Source organism: Hyaena hyaena, unplaced genomic scaffold (assembly GCF_003009895.1).
Source record: "Hyaena hyaena isolate Hyena2069 unplaced genomic scaffold, ASM300989v1 scaffold_61, whole genome shotgun sequence".
Lineage (NCBI taxonomy): Eukaryota > Metazoa > Chordata > Mammalia > Carnivora > Hyaenidae > Hyaena > Hyaena hyaena.
The window spans coordinates 1,429,919-1,454,158 of record NW_024080693.1 but is presented as its reverse complement, the minus strand read 5'-3'; the positions used below and the strand labels follow the sequence as shown (position 1 = coordinate 1,454,158).

Genomic DNA, 24,240 nt, shown 5'->3' with positions numbered 1-24,240 from the left:
GGCCTCAGCTGGAGCCACCAGCATGTGGGCACCGCGGAGAGGAGGAGCCAGAGGTCACAAAGGATTTTCAGGATTAGCGAGAGAGACTGGGGGAGAGGATGGAGCCAGGTTCTGTGCAGACAGACGCTCGCAGAGGTCACAGGAGGTGAGGCCTGCAGTGTGCCCCCTGGCCTGGCACCTGCCCCCGAGCCTGCCCCCCAAGAACGGAGGTAGAGGCTAGAGGCCGAAGCAGAGCTCGGGGGGTGGGCAGACAAGGGTGGGAGGGCACCCACCCCAGGGGGCCGGCCAGGGCTAGCGGAAGGACCGGGGGCTCTAGATAGCCTCCCTGACCCCTGACACACACATATCCAGTCACTAGAACATGAAAGGGAAGCCTAAGAAATGAATAACCCCGCAGCTGCACTGAAAACAAGAGGGCAACTCGGAGGCATCCGGAAAGAAAACACTGGAGACTGGATTGCGGGTGGGAGCTACAGCGGAAAGCACGCCAGGAGAGGTCAGCAAGGACAGGTGGGGTGCTTCCGGCCCGTGCCTTGCCCTGGCAGGCGGTACGGACACAGAGTGGCCCCCATTTGCACGCACCGGCCTCCCAGTGTCTGAGCACATCCCAAGGGGACATCCATCCCCCCACTGAGTGTCTTTTCAACACAAGCCCCTGCTCCCCAAATGCAGTAAATGTTACAGAAGCAACAGCCTGTATGGGGTGGGGGAGGGGAGGGAAGGGACTTTTATTTTAGACAAGATAATTCTGGGTAATCTCCAAAATAATAAGTTGTTCATCATAATTAAATTTAAAAGGCAAATACCTGGGGAGGGTGGAGGCTTTTCACATAACGGTCGTTTTTCATCCTAAGGAAGGAAAAACAGTACTGAATGAAAAGTCTCAATACCTTCTGAACACAGACTGGCACGAGCAGCTCAGTCTTTGTGTATCAACTAATTAAATACGCTTCTTTCCCTTCACTTTGGCTCTTGGAGTTCGTAGCCTGCTGCAGCTTTAGAAACCCTAATATCCGTTGTTTCTTTTAATTGAATCTTACACCTTAAGGGTCTTCCCCTGCTGGGGTCTCCTGTGGGGGGCAGTAAAGGAGGTCCTGTTCAGGCCACTGTGTTTTCACACGTACGTCTCACAAGGGACAGGCCATCAGTTCAAGTTCGGAAGCACGAAGCACACACGAGATGGGGCTCTGGGTGCCAAGCCGTTGGAGTGAACTCTAACGGGGCTCTTCTTCCTTGGGATAAACTAAAAGACCCCATAGGCTGCAGAGAAGCACATTTCCAAAGTGCTGAGAAAAGCATCTGATTTTCCTTTTCGACCCAAAATTTAGAGGAAAGGGAAGGCTTTGACCTTTTGTTCATTTTTCCATTGCACATCGATCTGACATTAAGTTTCTAATTTCTGCCGAAAAGGTAGATAGGGTTATATATGCACGCTACGGAGAAATCTTTAATTTTTAAATTCCTATGACATCGTAGGATTAAAACCCAAGTTAAAAGTATTTCCAGGTTTGTAAAAAACAAGGAAAGAAAACCCTATTTCCATGCTTGCAAATTTGTTATTATTTATTCATTCCTAACCTCTTGCTTTTAAACTAGAGAAAATATGAGTTTCTTCAGGTTTTAAAAGTATTAAAAAATAAAACATTTAATGGGAAAGGGATTCTTAAGGGAAGTTCCCCCCCCGCCCAATCACAAAAGTTATTTAAAATTATGGTGGGAATTCTATTTATTGCGAAAACTGGTTTTTAAAAAGATGAATCTTACCTTTAAATTCAGAACCGAATGTCTGCCATCTGATTAAAAGAAGAGAGGAGAGGAGAACTTTTTAAAAGCAGATAAAGACATCTGACAGCTCACCAGAGCATGACCGCAGGAGCCGGGCCTCCTGTATATAGGATGCCACGCTAGGTACTATCCCCGTCTTCATACCCATACCAAATGAGCACGGCCTTGCTGTCAAAAATTCTAAAAATACAGAAAAATCAAAACTCCCCCATGATCATAATCTGCTGAACCTTTCCCCTCCCAGCGCTATCAGTTGGGTATTCTTCCTTTTGGAAATATTTGAACATATAAAACACAAAAAGTCAAACACACAACCCCTCCTTCCACCTCCTTTATGTATAAAGGACATTGGCTGGTGGGAAGGGGGGCAGCAAAAGAAATCAAAGAACCCTGGAGTGGCTGGAGAATGGCCAGCAGGGGCAGGGACACCAGTGAAGAGATCTAAATAAACCCGGTGTGGGGGCCCACGGGGGCCCACGGGGACACGACCAGAGTCGTGTTTTGAAGAGACTGCCCTGGCTGTTTCTACCAGGGCAGTGGTGCCAAAACGCAGCGGGCACTCCGTAGGTACACGTGGACCTGCCGGTGCCACACACGACGAATGGCACGTGCTGGGAGCAGGGGGCGGGGTGCGGCTGCTGAGAAGAGCAAAGGGCCTGGACTGGCCTTGGAGACCCCAACTTTACTGGGCAGGCAGGGGAAGAAGAGCCTGCAGAGGAGATGCAGAAGGGGCAGCCAGAGGAGGCGAGAGGAGACACGGAGAGCGAGAGGTCACAAAGCCAGGGGAGAGACGGAGGTTAAGGCGGCGGGAGCGATGGTCTGTGTGGAATGCTCCAGAGAAGTCACGAAACATGAAGCCACAACACCACGCACTATGTCAGGAAGAAGGCCAGTGGCCTGGGGGAGTGATGGAGACACAAGCAGCCAAAACGGAGTGCTCTAAGGAGACACAGTCAAACGAGGGAAGGGAGAAGGTGTGGAGAGAGCGGTCTTTTGCCACATCTGGCTCTGGAGGGGAGAGAGAAAGCACAGTGGGGTGGAGGGCACAGGTGGGATCAGAGAAGGGCAGGGGACGATGCCCATGAACCCAGCAGCTCTGGCCAAGGGACTGGTGACTCAACCAAACGACTTCAGTGTCCGGTCTTGGTCGGGTCTAGGGTGCGGAATGGTACAGATGGCTCGCGGAGATTGATAGCTTCAGCGTGTAGACAGGAAGTATCAGCTGGCATTTTTGGGAGGGGGGGGAGGGGCCGTGCTTCCGCTGTGACTGAATTTAATCCTGGTAAGAATCTGATCAGAGGTGCACTCAGACTGAGCAGAAGCGGGGTTAAGTACCTCAGTCAAGCCTCTTGTTACCTGGAAATGACAGAATCAACAACCGAACCACTGAAAGCCAGAGATTCTCATGTGTTGTCAAGAATCACCCACATCACATTTTCAGGGGCGCCTGTGTGGCTTAGTCGGTTAAGCGTCCGACTTTCGCTTGGGTCATGATCTCGCGGTTCGTGTGTTCAAGCCCCGCGTAGGGCTCTGTGCTGACTGCCAGCTTGGAGCCTAGAGCCTGTTTCAGTCTGTGACTCCCTCTCTCTCTGACCCTCCCCTGCTCACGCTGTCTCTCTCTCTCTCCTAGAAATAAATAAAATATTAAAAAAAAAAAAAAAAAAAAAAAAAAAAAAAAAAAAAAAAAAAAAAAAAGAATCACCCACATCACATTTTCTAAAGTGCTTTTAAAAATAACAGACACTGGGGCGCCCGGGTGGCTCAGTCAGGTAAGCATCCAACTCTTGGTTTCGGCTCAGGTCGTGATCTCACAGTTCATGAGTTCGAGCCCCACATCAGGCTCTGAACCGACACATTCTCTCTGTCTCCCTCTCTCTCTTCCCCTCCACTGCTCACACCCTCTCTCTGTCAAAAAATAAACAAACGTTAAAAAAAAAAATACAGATAATGGTCCAGACTAGAGCCGCTAAATTAGAATCTGGGGCAAATGTGGGTCCTTTTTCACAAGAGTCCAGAGGCTTTTAATGCCCACCACAAACCAAAAACTACTGTAGGAGCTGCATTCCTTCCCAGCCATCACCTGTGCCCCAAGTTCATGGTACCAGGTGTGCCCCTGCCCCTTCGGCTCCAAATCCACCCCCACTGCAGTATCTCGACCTTGTCAGGTGGTACAATGACAAGCCTCATCAGCAGAGGGCGCTGGAGAGTCACAGAGGAGGAAGGGGCTTGGGCGCCTCACTGCATGGCTGTCTCCATCCTTCTTTCTATCCTTTCTACTTCTTCCTCTTCTCCTCCCTCCTTCCCTTTTTCTAAGTGGCCAGCCAGTACTTCCCCACGGGTGGCTTCTTCTGGCACTCTCCTGGAGAGGGCAGCTTTCCAGAGAGTTCTGTTGCCACAACACAGCTAATTTCTCCACCAGCCTGTGGGCCACAGCTGCCTCATCCCCAGTGTGGCATCTGGGCCTTGGGTGACTCTCCAAATGTGTTTCTTCCCTTGCGTGCTCTACGTTAACTGTGGAGGGAGCGGCCCCTCCCTGTGTCTGCCACCGCTGTATTCTCCAGACTTGTCTCTACGCCTTTGTAAGTAATCCTGTTATACTCCATCATTCTTCATATTACACTTTCCCTGTTCAATTCACCACGTGCTTTCTGTCTCTTGGCTGGATTCTGGCTCACAATAACACGTCAGGCCACAGGCAATGCAGACCTTAGAAAATGGACGGACATGTATACACAGCGAGCTATTCACGATGTGTGTAAGATAAAAGGCAGATAACAAGATAATGTGCATGTTACATACATATACATTCCAAATGCTTAAAATTAACGATCTGTGGCAGTACAGTTATGCGTGTTTAACTTTACATATGTCTGCATTTTGAGTCTTTTTTTTTATGGTGAGAAAGTATTATTTATATAATTTAAAAAGAAACAATTTCTACATAAATTTAATATTCATACAGATTTTCCCATAGTGATAAAACATGCCACCCGACTGCTTTCTGGTCCAGGTAAGACGAGACTAGCATTCTGTTTTCCAGTCTCCTTGAGCCCAAGCAACCCTGTAGGCCCGGATAAAGCAGCTATTGGGCCGGCCGTGCGCCAGGCACGATTCTCGCTTGCCAACATAAGCCACCCCTTAGGAAGCTAAGAACTTAGCCTGCTCCCCGCCATGGCTGCAGCGCACTGTGTTCTCACGGTGTGCGAAATGAGGCAGGCAGGGACGGCTGGTGACACACACAGCTATATGGTAAACGTGCTGATGTGCTCACCCGAAACACCCTCACCCAACGCTGCGGGCTGGGCCCTGCCCCGGGACCCGAGACGGCAGGGTGAACAAGACACCCTCACTCATTTGTCCCCTGGAGACTACCGTGTGCCCACCCCCTGCAACGGCAGGCCCAGGGGAGCAGGGGGCAAAGAGGGCGGGGGACTTAGAGCCTGCGCCGTCATCCTCTCCCACATATGTCCTCTCACGGCGGACGGAACAGACAGGACAGAGCAGACTCCAAAGTGGGCACCTCGTACGTTCAAGACGACCGAACACCCAGGCCACCGCCAGGGAGCGACTTATCTCCAGTTAAACAGAACTCCAAACAGTCCTACTTAGAATCACAGACATGCTATGCGGGTGCAATGGCTCTGTGTTCAAACATTAGCCAGTATTTATTACCACAAAATCCTTTTAAAATTTAAAACAATTTTTTTCTTTTACCTATTTCTTGGGTTCGCCGTGGTGTAAGAGGTAAGCCTGGGAGCTCATCTTGCCCAGAAGTATTTTCCTCATCTTCACTGTCCACCGTATGGGACAATGGAAGCTTTTTGTTACAAAAGACAAAAGAAAGTGTGATGAATGCCATTTGTATCAAATTTCCTCCCAACCATCGTGAGCGTCTTACTGCACACCTCCTCCACCTCCTCGCTGCGACCTCCCACTCTGATGCAGAAGGATGACACCCGGCAGGACTGGATGAACCGTCGGGTCCCCCCACCCCCCGCCCCGGGAAAAGCCTGGTAGCGAAGGCAATGCCATCCAAATGGTGATCAGGCCCTGGAGAGCTTCCCCCCCCACCCATGCAGCCCGGGCAGCCCGTCTTCCTCACCTCGGGGGGCTGCACCTGGCCTGCTCGGCACGGCACACAGAACTACCTCCCCGGGTGCTGATGCTGGGTTATTCATCTTTACGTGGGGCGAGCACTGCCGACCCGCCCTGGGAGAACCCTCGTCCAGGCCACCGTTTAGGATCAAGGTCCATTATGCTTGCTGCCCGTGAGTCCACTTTAACTGTGGCTTCCTGATGGAATGGAACCCTCCCCCGCTCTATCCGTGAGGGCGTCCTATGGAGGTGTCATGAGTGGCGGCCAGGCTGCAGAGCTGACCCTCACAGACATGCGGGCCAGCAGGGGGACGACCTCATGATGAGTTGGAGGCAGTCCCACCGGCAGCAGAGGCTGCTGGAAGGGGAGAGCGGTGACTGGGTCTTCTACAACAGGGACGGGCGCCCTATGGGCTGGGGCCCCTTCTGCTCTCCCGATTCGCCTGTGGAATCTTGCCCATGTGGTGGGCTGGACTTTTCTGTGCTGCAGGCCACGGGAGGGCCAGCCCAAAGCCTGACAGAGAAGTGGCGGCACTGACAGGCAAGATGTCCACGAGAAGGGGCATTTCAGAGCCAGGAGTCAAGGCCGTTTGGCCCAGCAGGCTCTGGGAGCAGGGCTCCAAGGTGACCCAGCTCAGAATGCAGACACGTATCCCATGCTACTTAGCTTTTGAAGGAAAAAACTGAAATGACTTCTTGGTTTTTATCTCCTGGGAACCGACGGCATTGTTTACCCTGTCAAAGATCTATTAGGTGACTATTATTGAGGAGATAGGAAAGTGCTAAGGGGCCTCAAATATCGGCCTCCCCACTAGTGTCCAAGTGCTAAAGCTGACTCCTTGCATTCCCTGGATTATACCCGTGCAGATATACTCACTGGGCATCTGTGAGCCGTACAGGCCCACCGGAAATATGCACATGTACATACAACTATTTACCACACCGCTGTTCCTGAGAGCCCCGGACGAAACAAGCAAATATCTAGCATCAGTGAAACGAGTCAGTCACTGAATGTTAGCATTGCACGATGGGGCATCACACAGCGGTGACAGCGGGCCAGCTACCGCCACACACAACAACAGAAGACTCTCAAATGTTGTAAACAATACATAGAGTACTGACGAAATTCATCATTTTCAGAGGAGGCAAAAGTAATCTAAGGTAATTTAAAAAAATTTTTTTTTAATGTTTATTTACTTTTGAGAGAAAGAGAGAGACAGAGCATGAGTGGGGGAGGGGCAGAGGGGGGAGACACAGAATCCGAAACAGGCTCTAGGCTCTGAGCTGTCAGCACAGAGCCCGACACGGGGCTCGAACTCACAGACTGCAAGATCATGACTTGAGCTGAAGCTGGACACTTAACGGGCTGAACCACCTAGGTGCCCCTAACGTGACTTTCTAAGAGTTAATCTGCTCTGTGAGTCAAGGCAGTGGTGAAGCAGTGGCCTCTTCTCAGTCACGAAGGGAAACTTCTGGGGTCCTAATAATGTCATTCTTTTCTTTTTATTCTGGGTGGTACCTGCTGTGTAAAAATTCACTGAGCTGCACGTTTATGGCCTATGTACCTCGGTATTTCATTCACTGATAAATAAGCCTAAAGAATTTGTGACAATATCCTAAAAGTCACTCTAATTTAAAGGTATGAATTTAAATCATTTATTGAATTCCTTGGTAATTAAAGCAAAACTTCTTTGAGTACTGGAGAAAGGGAAGGAAGAGGCGGGCCAGCCCGGTGGGAGCACGAACATCAGTGATGGCAGGAGCGCTCTTTCCTCATCTGCCTGCAGCACCATACCAGCCTCCTTCCTTCTCCTCCTGGGTGGCCCAGCACCCCAGATTTCAGAGAAGAAAGTGTACATGCTATAATTACTAGGGTCATCACCGGGGGGAGGGGGAAGTATAATTTGCAAGCTAATAAAGGGAAAGGAATTGAACTGAACAAATCATCAATTCAAAGAAGGGAAGACAAATTTTAAAAAAGAATAAAGGAACAAATAGAAAAAACAAAAATGGCAAAGTTCAACTCAAATATATCCATATATATCTTAAATATAAAAGGACTAAACGCTTTGGTAAAAAGACAAAGGAAAAATTGGGCAAACCCGCTTAACAAGAACCATATGCTGCAGTGTATAAATGGAGGAATCGTGTGGTATATGAGTTGTATCTCAGTAAGCTTGTTTTAAAAAACTATATTCTGTTTAAAGGGCGCCTGGGTGCCTCAGTTGGTTAAACCACTTCGGCTCAGGTCATGATCTCACAGTTTGAGAGTTTGAGCCCCACGCTGGGCTCTGTGCTGACAGTTCAGAGCTTGGAGCCTGCTTCAGATTCTGTGTCTCCCTCTGTCTCTGTCCCTCCCCCATTCATGCTCTGCCTCTCTCTCAAAAGTAAATAATAAAACATTAAAAAAAAAAAAACCCTATACACTGTTTACAAGACACAGATAAATGTCAGGATAGGGAAAGTTTGAAGTGAAGGATGGAAAAAAACAGACCATGTGAATATCAAAGAGAAGAAATGTGGAGAATGTCAGACAGAATAGATGTTAAAGCAAAACACATTTTTAGAGATAAAAAGGTTCACTTTATAGCGACCAAATTTTCAATGTATCAGGAAGATACAGTTTTAAGCTTATACACAAGTAACAACGTGGTTGAATGTAAAAGAATACATGTTCTGAGATTTCATGCAGATAAATTTCAAAAACATGCACAAGTGATCATGATGTCAGAAGCCCTCTATTGCTCGGTGGAGAAAACCTGCCAACACAGCAAGGGAGCTGCGCGTGGATTCCTGTGTCTTCGACAGTGAGGTGTCTGTGACACCCACCTAGCAGGGTAGAGTCCCCACCATCCCTTGGCCTCCAGCAGAGATAACCCAGATGACACAGGGCCCAGCCCATGGGGCATGGCCACCTTCCCAGATGCCTCTCATCACCTCAGTGACGCTAAGGAAAGAAGCCCATCCCAGTGCATTACATGGTCATCAGAGGTAGAGCAACAGGCAGGTCCGGCTAGCCCCACCCTGGGGGAGGTCAAGGCAAGGGTGTGCTAAGAATATGCAGGGAACCCAGAACTCATTCTGGAAGGGGCAATTCTGTTCTGCAAGGTGGGAGGGCCTCTGGAGAGCCAACAACATGCTGGACGAAGGGCTTGCGAATCCATGCCTCCCCACCTGCTGCGTGGAGGGGACCCCACAGCGGAAGTTGGCAGGGCTCACTCTCTGGGTGGCTTCTGCACACTCCATTGTCTGGAGTGACGACTTGGCGCCTAACTTGCTATCCCAGCCTCTCCTGCGACTGATGGGGGTGAGGCTCGTGCAGAGGAGCTTGTACTGGTAGAGCAGAGTCCATAATCCACATGCACATAAACTAACGGGGCTACCCCTGTCTGCACATCCATGTGTAAATGCAGAGGCTGCAGGAGCCTCACCACGGCAGGCAGGCAGTGCTGCACTGCCCACTCAGGAATCAGCACCCTCCTGTCTCCCTTGATAAGGGGTTCCTGATTTGGCTTGGTGCAAATTGACTCAGCCCTAGGGTATGATGCATGGGAATCCTCTTCCCCCTAGCCAGTAACTGGGCAAGGGAAGGGCATGTGACCAATGCGACTTCTGCTAGAAGATTTCTGGGGGAAAAAAATGCCTTCCCTGATAAATATACAGCAGCATAATGAGAAGGCCCTTGCCCTACTTCTTTTCTGCTTTGGGACCAGGACCGGCTACACCCACTGGTGGCCATGAAAAGGAGGCCAAGGGATCTCAGGTGGCAGCCTTCTATAGGTGTTTGGAGCAACAGTAGAGTCTCCTACCCTTTGCCTTTGTTAGGGCAGAGAGTTAAACATCTATTATTTAAACCTTGTGTTCACCTATTCCATTTTTGCAGCGGAAAGAACGACATGGATGTCGAAATGGCCACAGGGGCTGCCACTGGAGAGGAGAGGAGGGTTGGAATAGGAGCAGCGGGGTTTCAGGGCAGGCTGGTGCTTTATGCACACTACCCACAGTTTTTAATAAGAAACATGTATTCATGCATTACCTGTGTTACAAAAAGAAAAATGTAAAGAACTGAAAACCACGGAGAGAGAAGGGGGGCATTCCTCATCCTCGACAGCAGCAGCAGCTGTAGAATGTCCACCAGTCCCTGGCCTCCAGAAGTTTCTAGAGAGAACTTAGTTTACTCCTGCATGAATGGGTCCTCTCTGGGCTTCCATCCAAGCACATGGCAGACACTCAAATATCAGTTTGTTGGTAGGTGGTTGGATGAATAAAGGAACAACTGAGTGAATACATGGTACTTCATGACGAGATGGTCTGCAAATCCACAAACACAACCACAGCAAGGATGATGACAGGAGAGCTTCAATAACATCCTATTTGTGATTTCTACTCAAACACGGTAACAAGGCATTTAGACTACACTCTCCTCTCTTAAAACCTACTGAAAGCAAGCAGAAGAATGAGGGGGACAAAAAAGAAAAAAAATAAAGCTAAGTCAATGGCAGAAAACGGCTACCAAATCTAGTAAATCTGGAATAGAGGGAGAATGCCAAAAGCTGCCGAGCCTCTTCAGGCTTCAGGGACGCAGACCCTTGTAAAACCACAAAGCATCACAGTCACAAAGGTCTACAGTGAGGCTCCGATGGGTGTGACGAGAGCAAGGGTGCGAATGGGCCCAGGAGAAGCAGTCATTCCCACAGGGCAGAGGCGAGGGGAGAAGGATCTAAAGGGACACCCCAATGGAGAGCCCACCTTTACTGTCCAGAGTCCAGCCTCTATTCTCTCCAAGAAATGAAGGAGTACACACTGACATCAAGAACCCAAAAAAGAGATACATGAGATCAAGAAATGTGATAAGGTAACAAAAGATGTGAAAAATAAATTGGCAGAACTAAAAACCAAAAGGAAAAATAAAGCCAAAACAGAGGAGGTAAAACCTGTACTAGAAGCAACAACACACAGTGACAGAGCTGACAGAGAGATGAGGAGGGCAAGCAGAGGAAATCACAGAAAGTGACAAGTGACTATAGAAAACATAACAGACGTGGAAGACAAACAAAAGACGGCCGACAAATGTATAACTGAGGTTCCCAAAGGAGAATGAAACAAATATATTTGATCAACATAGGGAAAGGAAATGTTCCCTGAAAACAAAAAAAGGAGAGGAAAATCTCTGTCTGCAGAATTAAATAACAAACTAAAGTTCAGGAAAGAAGGACCGAAATTCATACACACCACAATTAATTCTGGTGAAGTTACTAAACTGTGGAGACAAAGAATGACCCTACCAATGTGTCAGGCAGAAGAATCAAGTGACCTCAAAGGGAGAAGCAAGCAGTGGGAGCTCCTTCCCGTCCCCTGGCTGTTTCCCTTGGCGTTCCCCTGACATGTTCTCACACCACCCTGTACCTTTCCTTTGTAACGTTTATCGTAATGTGGTCGTTTAACTAGTGATGGTGTGACTGTTGACTCTGCCTTACACTGCTTCTCCAGCACCCAGCACGATGCCTGGTGCTCCCTGCCCGCCTGGTAACTGTACATTAAATTACTGGCCTGCACAAAGACACGGTCCTCCCTACCTACCACAGTACTTTATAGGATGGAGAAACGGAGGTGCAGAGAGGTTATCTGACTTACCCAAGCCATACGACTGGGAAGGAGAGAAGCAGGGACTTGAGCTCAGGTCTCTGAATGCCCATGGCACTGTTCTGTCCACTGGATGCTAGCATCGCACGAACTGACCACAAATTCACGTACCCCACTTCCCCTGCAGCCTTACTTTTGGGTGGCACCAGTAAGAAAACTGCTGAAAACAAGACTTGCTTTCCACGTTAGGCCATTTCTGGGAGGGTGCACACTTCCCATGAAGATGTTTGCCCAAACCACCCTGAAACACAGAGAGAGGTGTGAGGTACAGATTTAAATACAAATTGCCTGATGTGGGTTGCTATTTCCTTATCTTTTTAGTTTTCAAAATTGTTTACTTTAAAGGAAGTACGAATGACTCATAAAAAAGGATAAAACTGTAAATTATTTACCTCGGATTACAGACTGTAAATACAGAGAAGGCAATGTTACTTTTTTTTATATTAAATGTACCCCACTGGCAGTATCTCCTTCAGAGCTGGTGCCACCTAGTGGTGAAATAGCAGTTTTACATGCTTCACACACCCATTTTTTTTTCCCCCAAAGATATATATATTAAATGCTCAGGAAATGTCAACATGTCTTTCTCCACCTATTGTCTAACCCCTGCAGACCTCCCCCACCAAAAATACCTAATTGTAAGTCTGTGGGAAATTGAAATCCCTTTCCAGCTTAAAGTGCCCTTTCTCATGCCATCTGCGATGGGCCATGACAATGTACAGGCTACGATGAGCTCTTCCAATTGCAGTCAGTTCCCAGAACCCCACCTCTGGTTCCTGGGTTGTGCAGGCAAGGCTTTCCTGTTGGCTGGGATGTACAGAAACGTGGTCATTAGGAGGCATACGTTGCTGGTGGGAAGGCAAAAGGGAAAAAAAACTGTTTTGGAGAACAATCTGGCAATATCTGTGTGACCTAGCACACACAGGTGCATGTACCAAAGGTGCGAAGAAATGACCGAAATGTTCATCAGTAGGTATGTAGATTAAAAAATTAAGGTGGAGTCATCTCAAAACTGCAACACTGAGTGAAACAGGGCAAGAGATGCAATGCCTGGTTTAGGATGGTGACCTATTTGCTACATATATATATTAAAAAAAAATTATACTGTATTTGTGTGCTGACACTTATTTGGAGAATAAAATAGAGAATAAAAGCACAGACTTTTAGAATGTATTCCAAGTCCAAGAGCAGATGGCCTTCCAGGGTGGGAGACAAAGACGATTTCAACCCTAACTATAATTTCAATTCTTTTTACAAAACTTGAAACGAGAAAAGCTAACAGGATGGCATTCCTTGCTCATTCTGGAGAACGAGAACACTAATGTGCTGTGTTACTTTCTGCTTTGCAATGTTTTTCCTTGCTGGAGGCTACAGAAAATGCACATGTTCAGCTTTAATATAAACGGAATGTCAAAGAGCTCTCCAAACTCATACCAACTCACACACCAGCCAGAATTAGGGTTCCTCTACATCCTCACCAACTCCTGAATATTGCTAGCTGTCTTGCTCTAGTTTTCGAATTTTAAATGGAAACCATTGTTTTCCTTTTGCCCCCAGGTCCCGAGGCAGCCATGATAGACATACCCACAAAACAGATTTGATTTGCTCAGGACACAGGGTGGTGCCTGGGTCACCATAATCTCCCTCTTCTAAGCAAAACAGGGTAGCAAGCTTCACGTCCCCAGGTGGCTGAGGGATACAACTCTATCTGTAGCCTCGGTGCAAAATGCCGGCCGGAGAGTGTGCAGATGGAGGGGCGGCGGCACCTGCCCTGGGCCCGCTGGGACCCACAGCAGAACCTCCTCTGGGCTCGGCAGCCAGCTGCCTGCCCCAGGGCTCCCTGCTGTAGAGAAACCCCACTGCGTGTTACAGTCTGCCTGTGTTTGCAAGCGATGGTTAGTTCATGAAATGCCCACAAAAGGATTCCTCCAAGCAGGCTCCCTAGGGCCACCGAACACCTGAGTCAATACCATGAGGGACAATCAATAGAAATATAATCAACAGGAATATAACTCGATGCTGCAAATCTGTATATAGAGTCACTCCAAGTACCACGTGTCCTGGTGACGGCAGAAAAGAGAAAAGAAAAAGAAATCACAGTGCTGTCTTTTGCTGCGAAGGAAAGGGCACTATCCAGTTCCCCAAGCCCTGGAACTGAAATCGGAGCAGCTTGGGCAGCGGTGGATGAATGGGGCCCCTCGATCTCTCTGTGCCTCGGTTCCCACCGTGTGATGGGGCCCTAAATGCAACCTACCCTCTGCAGCAGCGGGTACAAGGGCACACGTGAGCCTGAAACAGAGACTTGCACAAGGTGAGTGCTCAGAGAATGCCAGCTACCACAGAGACAGACGGCGATGTTCCTGTCATCACGCATGGATTTGAGGAAAGGTTGCAACATGCACGGTGATACTGGAGAAGTGATCGGAAAAGTAGCTCTAGGTATGGAGTGGGCGGCAAGGAAAAGAGCACGCTTTGCTTTCTTGCCCTGGACGCGAATCTGCATTAAGGATGCGAAGGTGATCATTTTTGGTCTCTGAAGGACCCGTCTTTGGACGATCAGGGAAAGAGTTGGAGATTGTGGCGTCAGCAGATCAAAACCGAGACTGCCCGTGTTAAGAGAAACCAGCCCCAAACAGAAGTCATTACAAAAAAGAGAAAGGCAAATCCGTACTAATGCCCTCTACACAATTTTACGGTAAGTTAGCGTCAAGGTGCAGAAGGAATTCTGGAATGTGGCAAATACCTGATTTCTGTGGGGCACGGCATACACAGCGTCACCGACACCTCCCTCTTCTCGGCAAGCGCTGACGTCATCGAGCTCCATGCAGCTGGACGACAGGTGCGTGTCAGAGTCCTCCTCCCCGTAGCCCAGCATTTCAGAGGACGGCAAAGAAGTTCTTCTTGTCTCATTCTGCCAATTTGGTCTGTATTACAATGTGGAGAGCAAAATAGATAAACAGGCAAGCAGGTCACTTCACATTTCATGTTGGTATTAGATGCCCTGCCTCCAAGTCCTCCCCATAAAATTATTACAGCTGTGTTACAAAATATACAGAAGCTCAAGGATGAAGTCATCCACTAGCCCATCTCTTTGTACACTCGTAGCATTTCTAGTTTCCTACCTAGGTTTTTGTAGCTCTGTTCACTGCATACATGTACAATCTGCCTCACTGGTAACATGTTTTTAAAGTCAAAACGTTAAAAGATCACACTCAAGGAGATACACCAGTTTAGTCAGCCACTCCCTGTACTTATGGTTTTTTCCCCTCAATTTTCACTGTTGGTTTTTTCTCTTTGTTTGTTTTTGTTTTGTTTGTTTTGTTTTTTTTAGTGAGCTCTATACCCAATGTGGGGCTCGAACTCACGACCCTGAGACCCAGAGTCAGCATGCTCTACTGACTGAGCCAGTCAGGCACCATCACCACCATCCCTCCCCCCACCAATTTTCACTGTTATAAGTAACTCTGTAATGAACATCTATGTGCAGATAATCTCTTCCTTATTTAGGATTAGTCTTATGAGCCGAATAACTGTATGGTAGACTGTTGAGTCAAATGGTATAACTATTTGGCGGGTCTACAAACATATCGCACAAAATCATTTCACCAACCAACTCCCCAGCCTGGGACTACAGTAGTAACAGTTTTCCAAAACTTGCCAAAAGAGTGTAAACCTCACTGTATAAATCTGCATTTCTTACTGAAAAAATACATTTCCATATATTTGTTTTATATACTTTGCTTCTGGTTTACATACATACAAACTACATCTATAGATAGACAGATACATTTATATACTTTGCTTCTAGTATGTCCATTCCAATTCAAAATTAACTTTTTTATCTACAAAGTTAAAACCCCGACTTTTTATTTACTGTGAATACTTTTCCTATTCTATTAACTCCATTGTGGCTACATAAATTTTTTTAGCAAAGAGATGATTAAACAACATTTTTTTTTTTTTTAACCTTCTAAGTTATTAGCTTAGAAGTGCACAGGAGGCGTCTCCTTCTGAGAGGTTTGGTAAGACTGGCATAGGATTTCATGGTCCTATTTACGTGTACGTGCAGATTAATCCTTTCATTTAACAGGAATTTATTTGATATATGAACTGGGCAAGGCTTGAAGCTGAGTTTTTTTCTCCGATTGCTAATCACTATGCTGTCAAATCCTTTCCTTCCCCTTTGCTCTGTGGGGCTGCCTTTGTGACACAGTCGCAGGCAAACACCAGGTCCCCTCAGGGTGTCCATGTGCACTTCTCTGCCATGGAACCAGTCCTGTTTTTCTACTTCAACTATGCATATGACGTGGTCGGGTGCCTGGGTGGCTCAGTCAGTTAAGCACCCAACTCCGGACTTCTGCTCAGGTCATGATCTCACAGTGTGTGAGTTCGAGCCCTGAGCAGGCCTCTGTGCTGACAGGGCAGAGCCTGCTTGGGATTCGAGTTCCCGCTCTCTCTCTGCCCCTCCCTCGCTCGTTCTCTATCTCCTTCTCAAAACAAATAAAAATAAACTTAGGAAAAAATACGATAAAGTATGATGCAGCTAATCTAGCCTTCCCCCAGAGTCATATTCTTCCTTTCTGGATTTCCTCTGGTGGTCTTATCTGCTTATTCTTTCTAGTGAAGTTGGGGATTGTTTCCTCATCTTTAGTTCTCATTCGGCTAGAGTAAAATTCTTACCAGGAGAAATACAGGCTACCTTCAAACATCTCAAAATGAAATCAAGATTAGAATGTGAAAACCAAAAACATAAACATGTCCTGGAAGGAAGTGAGCATTTATATAATAGGGAAGGTCTTTCTAGATTTCACAATACTGCCAGAAACTACAAAGACTGATAAGATCTTACTTCACAAAACATATACAATATTTGGCATGCAGAAAAACTTCCAAAAACAGAATTGAATAAACACAACAGATAAAAAGGCAAATCTGGTCACGAATCCCCACCTCACCCCATAGGCCCTTAAAGCCCTCAGCGTCTTTCTTTCTTCCTGTTCCTCCTAAGTCAGAGCGGGCGGGGGGGGGGGGGGGGGGGGGGGGGGGCAACACCAAACCTCAGAACAGGACACCTCAGTTACCACCAGGCTGGCCCCTGCCCACCCCTCCAGGCCATCCTGAATGACTCCCCACTTCACCCGCCACACACATCTTCCTTTAGCCATTCCCGTGTCATGCTCCCTCTTCTCTGTCTTGAAAGTTCGTTCCAGCCCCGCACTGACCGTTCCCCCCCAAACCCTTGAGCCGCCCCCAGGAGCTCCCTGCACCTCCCTCAGTGCTGTCCTCAACGCCATCTTCCTCAGGAGGAAACCACCCAGCCCTATGCTGGCTCTCTGTTCAAGCAACAGAGAAAATGATGCTTGAAGGTCTAGTCTAGGTGCCAGTGAAGGTAAAATCAGTGGGACTGTTCAGAGAAGAGACACACGAGAAGTGGTTGGTGACAACAGTCATCATCTAGGCTGTGGCACAGAGAGTCCTGTGAGGGGCTAAGGGCAGCACTGAATTCACTGGCTCTGTGCAGCCATGAAAATGACCAGGGCTGTCACAAGCCATAACTGAACAAGAGCCACTCTAGAGAAAATTTGGATACAAATCAAAAGCAATCAATGCCCCAGGCCAGTGTCTCTTTGACACTGGTGATGAAAAACCTGAGTCCTCAGCGCCAGTCATACCCACACACACACGCCCGCGCACGCGTGAGCCGTTGCTCCTCGGCCCCGAGAAGCAGAGGCAGCAACAGGGCCCTTACTGAAGCCTCAGCTCTGAGGTGGTGGCATAGGGCTGGATGAAACTGTCCTTTTCCACGCAAGTCGTGTCACTCTCAGACAGGGATCTCTGACGAGGCTGAGGAATGGCAACAGTCCGGCCGGTCAGTGCTGTTGTGAGGATGACTGCAGCCAGGGCAGACCTAGGGACAAAAACATCCCCGTGAGAAGGTGGGACCCAGACCTGCAAGCTGAAGGCTGACCAACAGGGCCTAAGCATGAATGAAGGCTGACCTTCTGTTCTGTAACGCTTGGTGCGTATCTATGGACCACGTGCCCGCCGTCTGGGATGTGCCATCAGGCAACCTCATTCCATTATCACACCAACAGCTATTAGCGTCATCTCCATTTTTTCATAAAATATAAATGACTTGCCCAAGATTTCCGAGTTCATAGGAGATATGTCTCAGTACAGGTCTCTAACCCAGGGGGTCTATATTCAAGTAGTTTCCTATTTAAATGAAAGATCAGAATTGAAAACAAAACAGGGAGATGGAATAAGATAAAAAAAAAAAGGGGGGGGCGGTGCCTGGGTGGCTCAGTTGGTTAAGCGTCCGACTTCGGCTCAGGTCATGATCTTGCAGTTCGTGGGTCTGAGTCCCGCTTTGGGCTCTGTGCTGATAGCTCAGAGCCTGGAGCCTGCTTCAGATTCTGTGTCTCCCTCTCTCTCTCTCACCCTCCCCTGCTCACCCTGCCTCTCTCTCTCTCTCAGAAATAAATAAAACATTAAAAAAATTTTTAATAAAAAAAAAAGAATAAGATAAAAAAGATTTTAAAAGGCATTTTAGGGGCGCCTGGGTGGCTCAGTTGGAAAAGCATCCAACCTCGGCTCAGGTCATGATCTCGCAGTCTGTGGGCTCAAGCCCTGTGTCAGCCTCTGCGCTGACAGCTCAGAGCCTGGAGCCTGCTTTGGATTCTGTGTTTTCCTCTCTCTCTGACCCTCCCACACTTGTACTCTATCTCCCTCACTCTCTCTTTCAAAAATAAACATTTTTTAAAAAGGCATTTTAAAAACACTTGCAAATTATTCAAAACTATGCCACTGGAGAGACAGAGTAATGGATTTACCCTCCCACTTGAGAAAGCAAAACAAAACAACAGATTTACAATTATGTCAGCTTAATTCCTGAGAGAATTTCCAGGTCACGGCACAGGGAGGAAGAACTGAAGTGCAGCCAGGTGGACCTCCTGAGTTGTGGAGACGGAGGTGAACGTCCAGGAACAGCACAGCAGACAGAATTTGCAGGGCAGAGTATCGGAAAGGAGAGAGCTAAACAGAGAGAGCTCCGGAAATCTGCAGAAGGCCCCCTGAGTGTTCACAAAGTTTCCTCAGTGCAGGAATGTGAGGAAACTATCCAAGCCTGGGGGAAGAATCATCCACAATGACTAGGGGGTCAGTGCCAGGTGCTTACACATGGCTGGGGATGATGCTTGTTCCCACCAGACAGATGGGAAACAGTTATAATCTACAGGACACTGGGTACAGTACTCGGAAAGGAATAATTGCCTCTGGGAATAATTAGCCCTAGATGCTTCAGGCCGTACCTAACGAAGCATAAAAACAAGACCTAGAAGATTAAATCAGTCTCCAAGTAACTTAACGGTATCCAAGAACAAAATTCCAGAAGATTTATAGGAATACAAAAATATCCAACGCACAAGAGGTAAAACTTAGAACAATGCCTAGTATGTAATCCAAGATAACCAGGCACACAGAGAGACAGGAAAACATGACTCTAAATGATGAGAAGAATCAATAGAAACCCAATCAGAACTGAACACATATGTTAGAATTAGCAGAGGACACTGAGACAGTTGTTATAACTCTATTCCATGTGTTCAAAAACCTATGGAGAAACATGGGAGATTATTTTTTTTAAGTTTATTTATTTTTGAGAGAGAGAGAGAACCAGTGGGGAAGAAGTAGAAAGAGGGAGACAGAGTAACTAAAGCGGGTTCTGTGCTGACAGCAGAGAGCCAGAGGCAGGCCTCAAACTCACTAACCGTGAGATCGTGACCTGAGCCGAAGCTGGACGCTTAACTGACTGAGCCACCCAAGTGCCCCGAAACATGGGAAATTATTAAAATAAGACTTGAATTTCATAAGCTGAAAATGACACTGGATGAGACAAACAGCAGAAGAGATGATTAGTAAAGTTGAAGGCAAAACAAGAGAAAATAACCAAAATGAAACACAGAGAGGAGAAAATAATTAAAAAGAGAAAAGGGCATCGTGAGATATGGAATTTAAAAAATGCTATCGTTTTATGCTTTAAGCCACTGAGTTTTGGTGTAATTGGTTACACAACAGATAACAAATACAATAATGCATTTTGTCAAATAGTGCTGGAATGACTGGATATCCACATGCAAAAAAAATGAACTTGAATCTGTACCTCCTACACTATATTCAAAAACAAACTCAAGATGAATTTTTGACCTAAAGGTAAAGCCCCAAACTATAAAACTTCTAGAAGAAAATATAATAGAAAATTTTTGTGGCCTTAAGGTAGGCAAAGATTTGTTAGATATGATACTGAAATGATCTGTAAAAGAAAAACAATTGGTGTGACAAACTTCATAAAAATTTAGAAACTTCTACTCTTTATTTAATGGTTATTTTTTTAATTTATTTTGAGAGAGTGTGAGAGAAAGAGAGAGGGAGAGGGAGTGTGAGAGAGCAGGGAAGGGGCAGAGGGAGAGAGAATCCCAAGCAGGCTCCCCGCTGTCAGTGAAAAGCCCAATGTGGGGCTCGATCTCATGAATCATGAGATCTTGATCTGAGCCAAAATCGAGAGTCAGACACTTGACCAACTGGCACCCCCACCTTGTGCTCTTTGGAAGAATGAAGACAAGCCATGTATGGGAAGAATGTATCTGCAAACCTCATATTTGGTAAAAGACTCGCATCCAGATATATAAAGAACTCTTGAAACACAGTAAGAAGAGCACACACAACGCAGTTTTTAAAAGCCCATGATAGGGGCGCCTGGGTGGCTTAGTCGGTTAAGCGTCCGACTTTCACTTAGGTCATGATCTCGCGGTTCGTGGGTTCGGGCCCCGCGTCGGGCTCTGTGCTGACTGCCAGCTCAGAGCCTGGAGCCTGTTTCAGTCTGTGACTCCCTCTCTCTCTGACCCCCCCCTGCTCACGCTGTCTCTCTCTCTCTCCTAGAAATAAATAAAACATTTAAAAAATAAATAAATAAAATAAAATAAAATAAAAGCCCATGATGTGAACAGAAGTTCCACTGGAGAAGATATACAAATGACAAATGCACATGAAAAGATGCTCAGTAACCTTGGTTATCAAAAGAAATGCAAAAAAAACCCACAAAAAAACAAAATAAAAACAAACAAAAACAAACCACAATTGGATACTACTACACACTCATTAGAATGTCCAAAATGTAAAAGATTGGCCAGGACGACCCTTTCCAACCTAGGCCTGGCAGAATGGGTCCCACAAAGAGGGCTGGTGAGAAGGGCCACTCTGCATCCATGAGGCAGCGACCGGAGATCATCCCGCCAACATTCACCAATGCCTCTGCAGAGTGAGCTTCAAGAGATAGGCCCCCTCGGGCAGAAAGATCCAGACAACTGCAAGGAGGGAGCAGGGAATTTCAGATGTGTGCATGGACTCTGGGCACAAGAGAGCTGCCCAGGCCGAGGGAATGAGGAATGGCCCATTCGGGGTCAGCATGCAGCCATCCAGGAAGCATCAGGAGGACGGAGACTCACCAGACGACCTCTAAACATTGTTATCTGTGCACCTTTCCCCACTTTCAAAATCCTGTAGCAGGCAACATGAGTTAGGACTAATGTCAAGTAAATTTATAAAACCACTCTCAGACACACACACACACACACACACACACACACACACACACACACGACTGACCAAACTAAGTGTTGGTGACGATGTGAAGCAACTAGAACTCATACAACAATGGTCAGGACATAAATGAAATAAAAACTCTGGAAGACAGTCTGACAGTTACTTAGTAAATATACACCTAGTATATGACCCACCTCTTCTATTCCTAGGTGTGTTTCCGAGAAAACTGAAGGCCTATGTGGGAAACAGAGATTTGTGCACAAATGTTCACAGCAGCTTTATTTCTAAGATAAGAAAACCCCAAAACAACTCAAATATCTCTCCCCAGGTGAATGGATTATTTGTTGCTACTCAGCAACAAAAAGGATGGATGACTGAATTACTGATTTTCACGACAACATGGATGAATCTCAAAATAATCATGCTGAATCAAAGAAGCCGGCGTAATTATCTTGTGTAATTCCACTTATACAAAATTCTGGAAAATGCAGATGAACCTGAGGTGACAGAAGGCAGAGCAGTGGCTACCTGGGGACGAGGTGAGGGTAGATTGGGCAGAGGCACGGGGTGTGGGAGAGGACAAGGAGGGAGGAATCACAAAGGGCCAGAAGGGGACCTTAGGGGACCATGGATGGATTTATTATCTTGATCGCAGTGATGGTCTGGTGCATAGAAACGTGTCCTGTATGTTTATTACCCCTCAATAAAACTGATTAAGTAAAGGTAAAAGGCTGCTTAAGGCAAAAACAGTAAGAATATATTGTGGGACTTACAAAACATGGATCTAAAATGTATGACCAGGGTGTCTGGGTGGCTCAGTTGGTTAAGTGTCCAACTCTTGATCTCAGCTCAGGTCATGATCTTGTAATTCCTGAGTTTGAACCCCGTGTTGGGCTCCATGGTGGCGGCACTTGGAGTTCTCTCTCTCTCTCTCTCTCTCTCTCTCTCTCTCAAAATAAGTAAATAAACTTTAAAAAAAATTAAAATGTATGACAACAGTAACGACGAAGAACGGGAAGGGAGAAAGAGCGGTAAACGGCTATAAGATTCTGGTTTAAAAATTTTTTTAATGTTTTATTTATTTCTAGGAGAGAGAAAGAGACAGCGTGAGCAGGGGAGGGTCAGAGGAGAGGGAATCACAGACTCTGAAATAGGCTCCAGGCTCTGAGCTGGCAGTCAGCACAGAGCCCGACGCGGGGCTCAAACCCACGAACTGCGAGATCATGACCTAAGCGAAAGTTGGACGCTTAAATGACTAAGCCACCCAGACGCCCCATTGGCTGTAAGATTCTTACACTATTACACTCCCTGTGAAGCGCAGTAACACCTAAGTTTAATTTGAACGCCATCCTTTACTTCTTAAAAATGTAGAAATATGCCAAAGTTGCCAAGCCTTGCTGAGGATGGAATGAAATAATGCTTCTGAAGCACTTACAACAGTCTTCAGCAAGGGTAAACACTCACAAATGACTATTCTTGTTATCAACACGGTACTTAAGGAAGAAACAAACACTAAAGATATTTCAAAGTGTTTTTTACTCAGGAAGCATACAATATTCTTGTTTCAAGGAACACTCAAAGGTTCTCACTGCTAATCCACTGGTAACAATCAAGCCATGTATCCACGTTTTTTTATGGATAAAACATAGTCTAAAATTTTCCTGTGTCTAAAGCCTTAGAAGGCACAGGCAGGAGTCTTAGGCATAAAAGAAAATCAGTTCTCTGGTGTAAGGAGCACCGGAAATGGAGAAACCCCAGGCCCTGGTGAGTGAACACACTTCTCTTTCTTTCCCCAAAATCAGCTCTTTTATTTATTTTTTTAATGTTTATTTCTTTATTTTTGAGAGAGAGAGAGAGAGAGCATGCACGGAGGAGGAACAGAGAAAGAGAGAGAGAGAGAGAGAGTAGAGAGAGTGAATCCTAAGCAGGCTCCGTGCTACCAGTGCAGAGCCCAACGGGGTCTTGAATTCATGAACTGTGAGACCATGACCTGAGTTGAAGCCAAGAGTTGGATGCGTAACAGACCAAGCCACCTTGGAGCCCCCCAAAATCAACTCTTTTAAAAGGCAGACTTGTGCTTCAAAAGAAAATTTATGTGCATAGTTGAAATTCCTTTCAGCATCCTATAAAGTTGGGCTTTAAAGCTTTCTATTTGGAAAAATGCTAATTGCATTCAATTATGAAATGTGCAAACTCCATACACCTGAAAAGGACAGACCATTATCCCACAGAGAAACCATGTTAATTGCTTCATTATGGAAGCATGACAAACACTTCAAAGGACATGAATCTAATGGCCCTACTTGTGATTTTCTTACCAGTTTCAACAGCTCCAGGACCTACCACTGGGCGGCTGAGCACAAGGGTCACCTCAATGCCTGCTCACCTGAGACTCACCTTGGTCTCTCTGGAGAAGGGTTAGGGCTTCGGGGAGGAGGTGTGCGGGGCACAGCTGGCTTCGGTGCGATGCTGGCTGCGGGCAGGAGGCCGTGGACGATGTGTTTCTGCACAAATGAAACCCAGCCGGGTCACTGGTGTATGGGATCACCCGACTCCCGTCACCACCCCTCCTTGGGCCCAAGAGGAGACACCTGCACTGGCCACCCCGGGATTGAACCCCACCAGGAACCCACCTGGCCATGGAGACACGCCCACCCAGAGAACACCACTGCAGCTGCCCACTGTGGGGGCTCTCTCGTCTTTCCTCCTCAGAGGGGCCTTCCCGACACTCCCTCACAGTCACCCTCTAGGACTCCACTTGTCTCACAGCATGACCCCCGATTACTCCAGTCCCTCACTTGCTGTCCCTCGCAGAATGGAAGCTTCTTGAGGGCAGGCAATCTTCTTGTCTTTATCAACCCTGGAACTCAAGTACTTCCCTCCTTACTCAACATCTGGTAGAAGCTTAATAAAGATTTCAGATAGTTTATGTCAAAGATGCAGAACAATGAAAACTAGCCCCTGCACACAGTGGAAATCAGAGAATCTGGCTGTAGGCAACTGGCAATCATTCAGAAGTTTCTTTTTAAGTTTATTTATTTATTTTGAGAGAGAGAGAGAGAGAGTGAGTGCGAGTGGGATAGAGGGAGAGAGTCGGGAGAGAGAATCCCAAGCATT

The 24,240-nt window shown here is 46.9% G+C and overlaps 1 protein-coding gene across 2 annotated transcripts in view; it reads right to left on the bottom strand.

The window, feature by feature from the left end:
• Positions 1–24,240, bottom strand: part of CEP89 (centrosomal protein 89) — a 62,911-nt gene that overhangs the window by 37,839 nt on the left and 832 nt on the right. For both annotated transcript variants that reach the window (XM_039231890.1, XM_039231891.1), the window contains exons 2-7: positions 23,521–23,627; positions 17,273–17,431; positions 14,267–14,447; positions 5,500–5,602; positions 1,765–1,793; positions 807–849 (exon numbers count right to left, since the gene is read on the bottom strand). In XM_039231890.1, the coding sequence (XP_039087821.1) occupies positions 807–849; positions 1,765–1,793; positions 5,500–5,602; positions 14,267–14,447; positions 17,273–17,431; positions 23,521–23,627 (622 nt within the window). The remainder of the gene's footprint in view (positions 1–806; positions 850–1,764; positions 1,794–5,499; positions 5,603–14,266; positions 14,448–17,272; positions 17,432–23,520; positions 23,628–24,240) is intronic.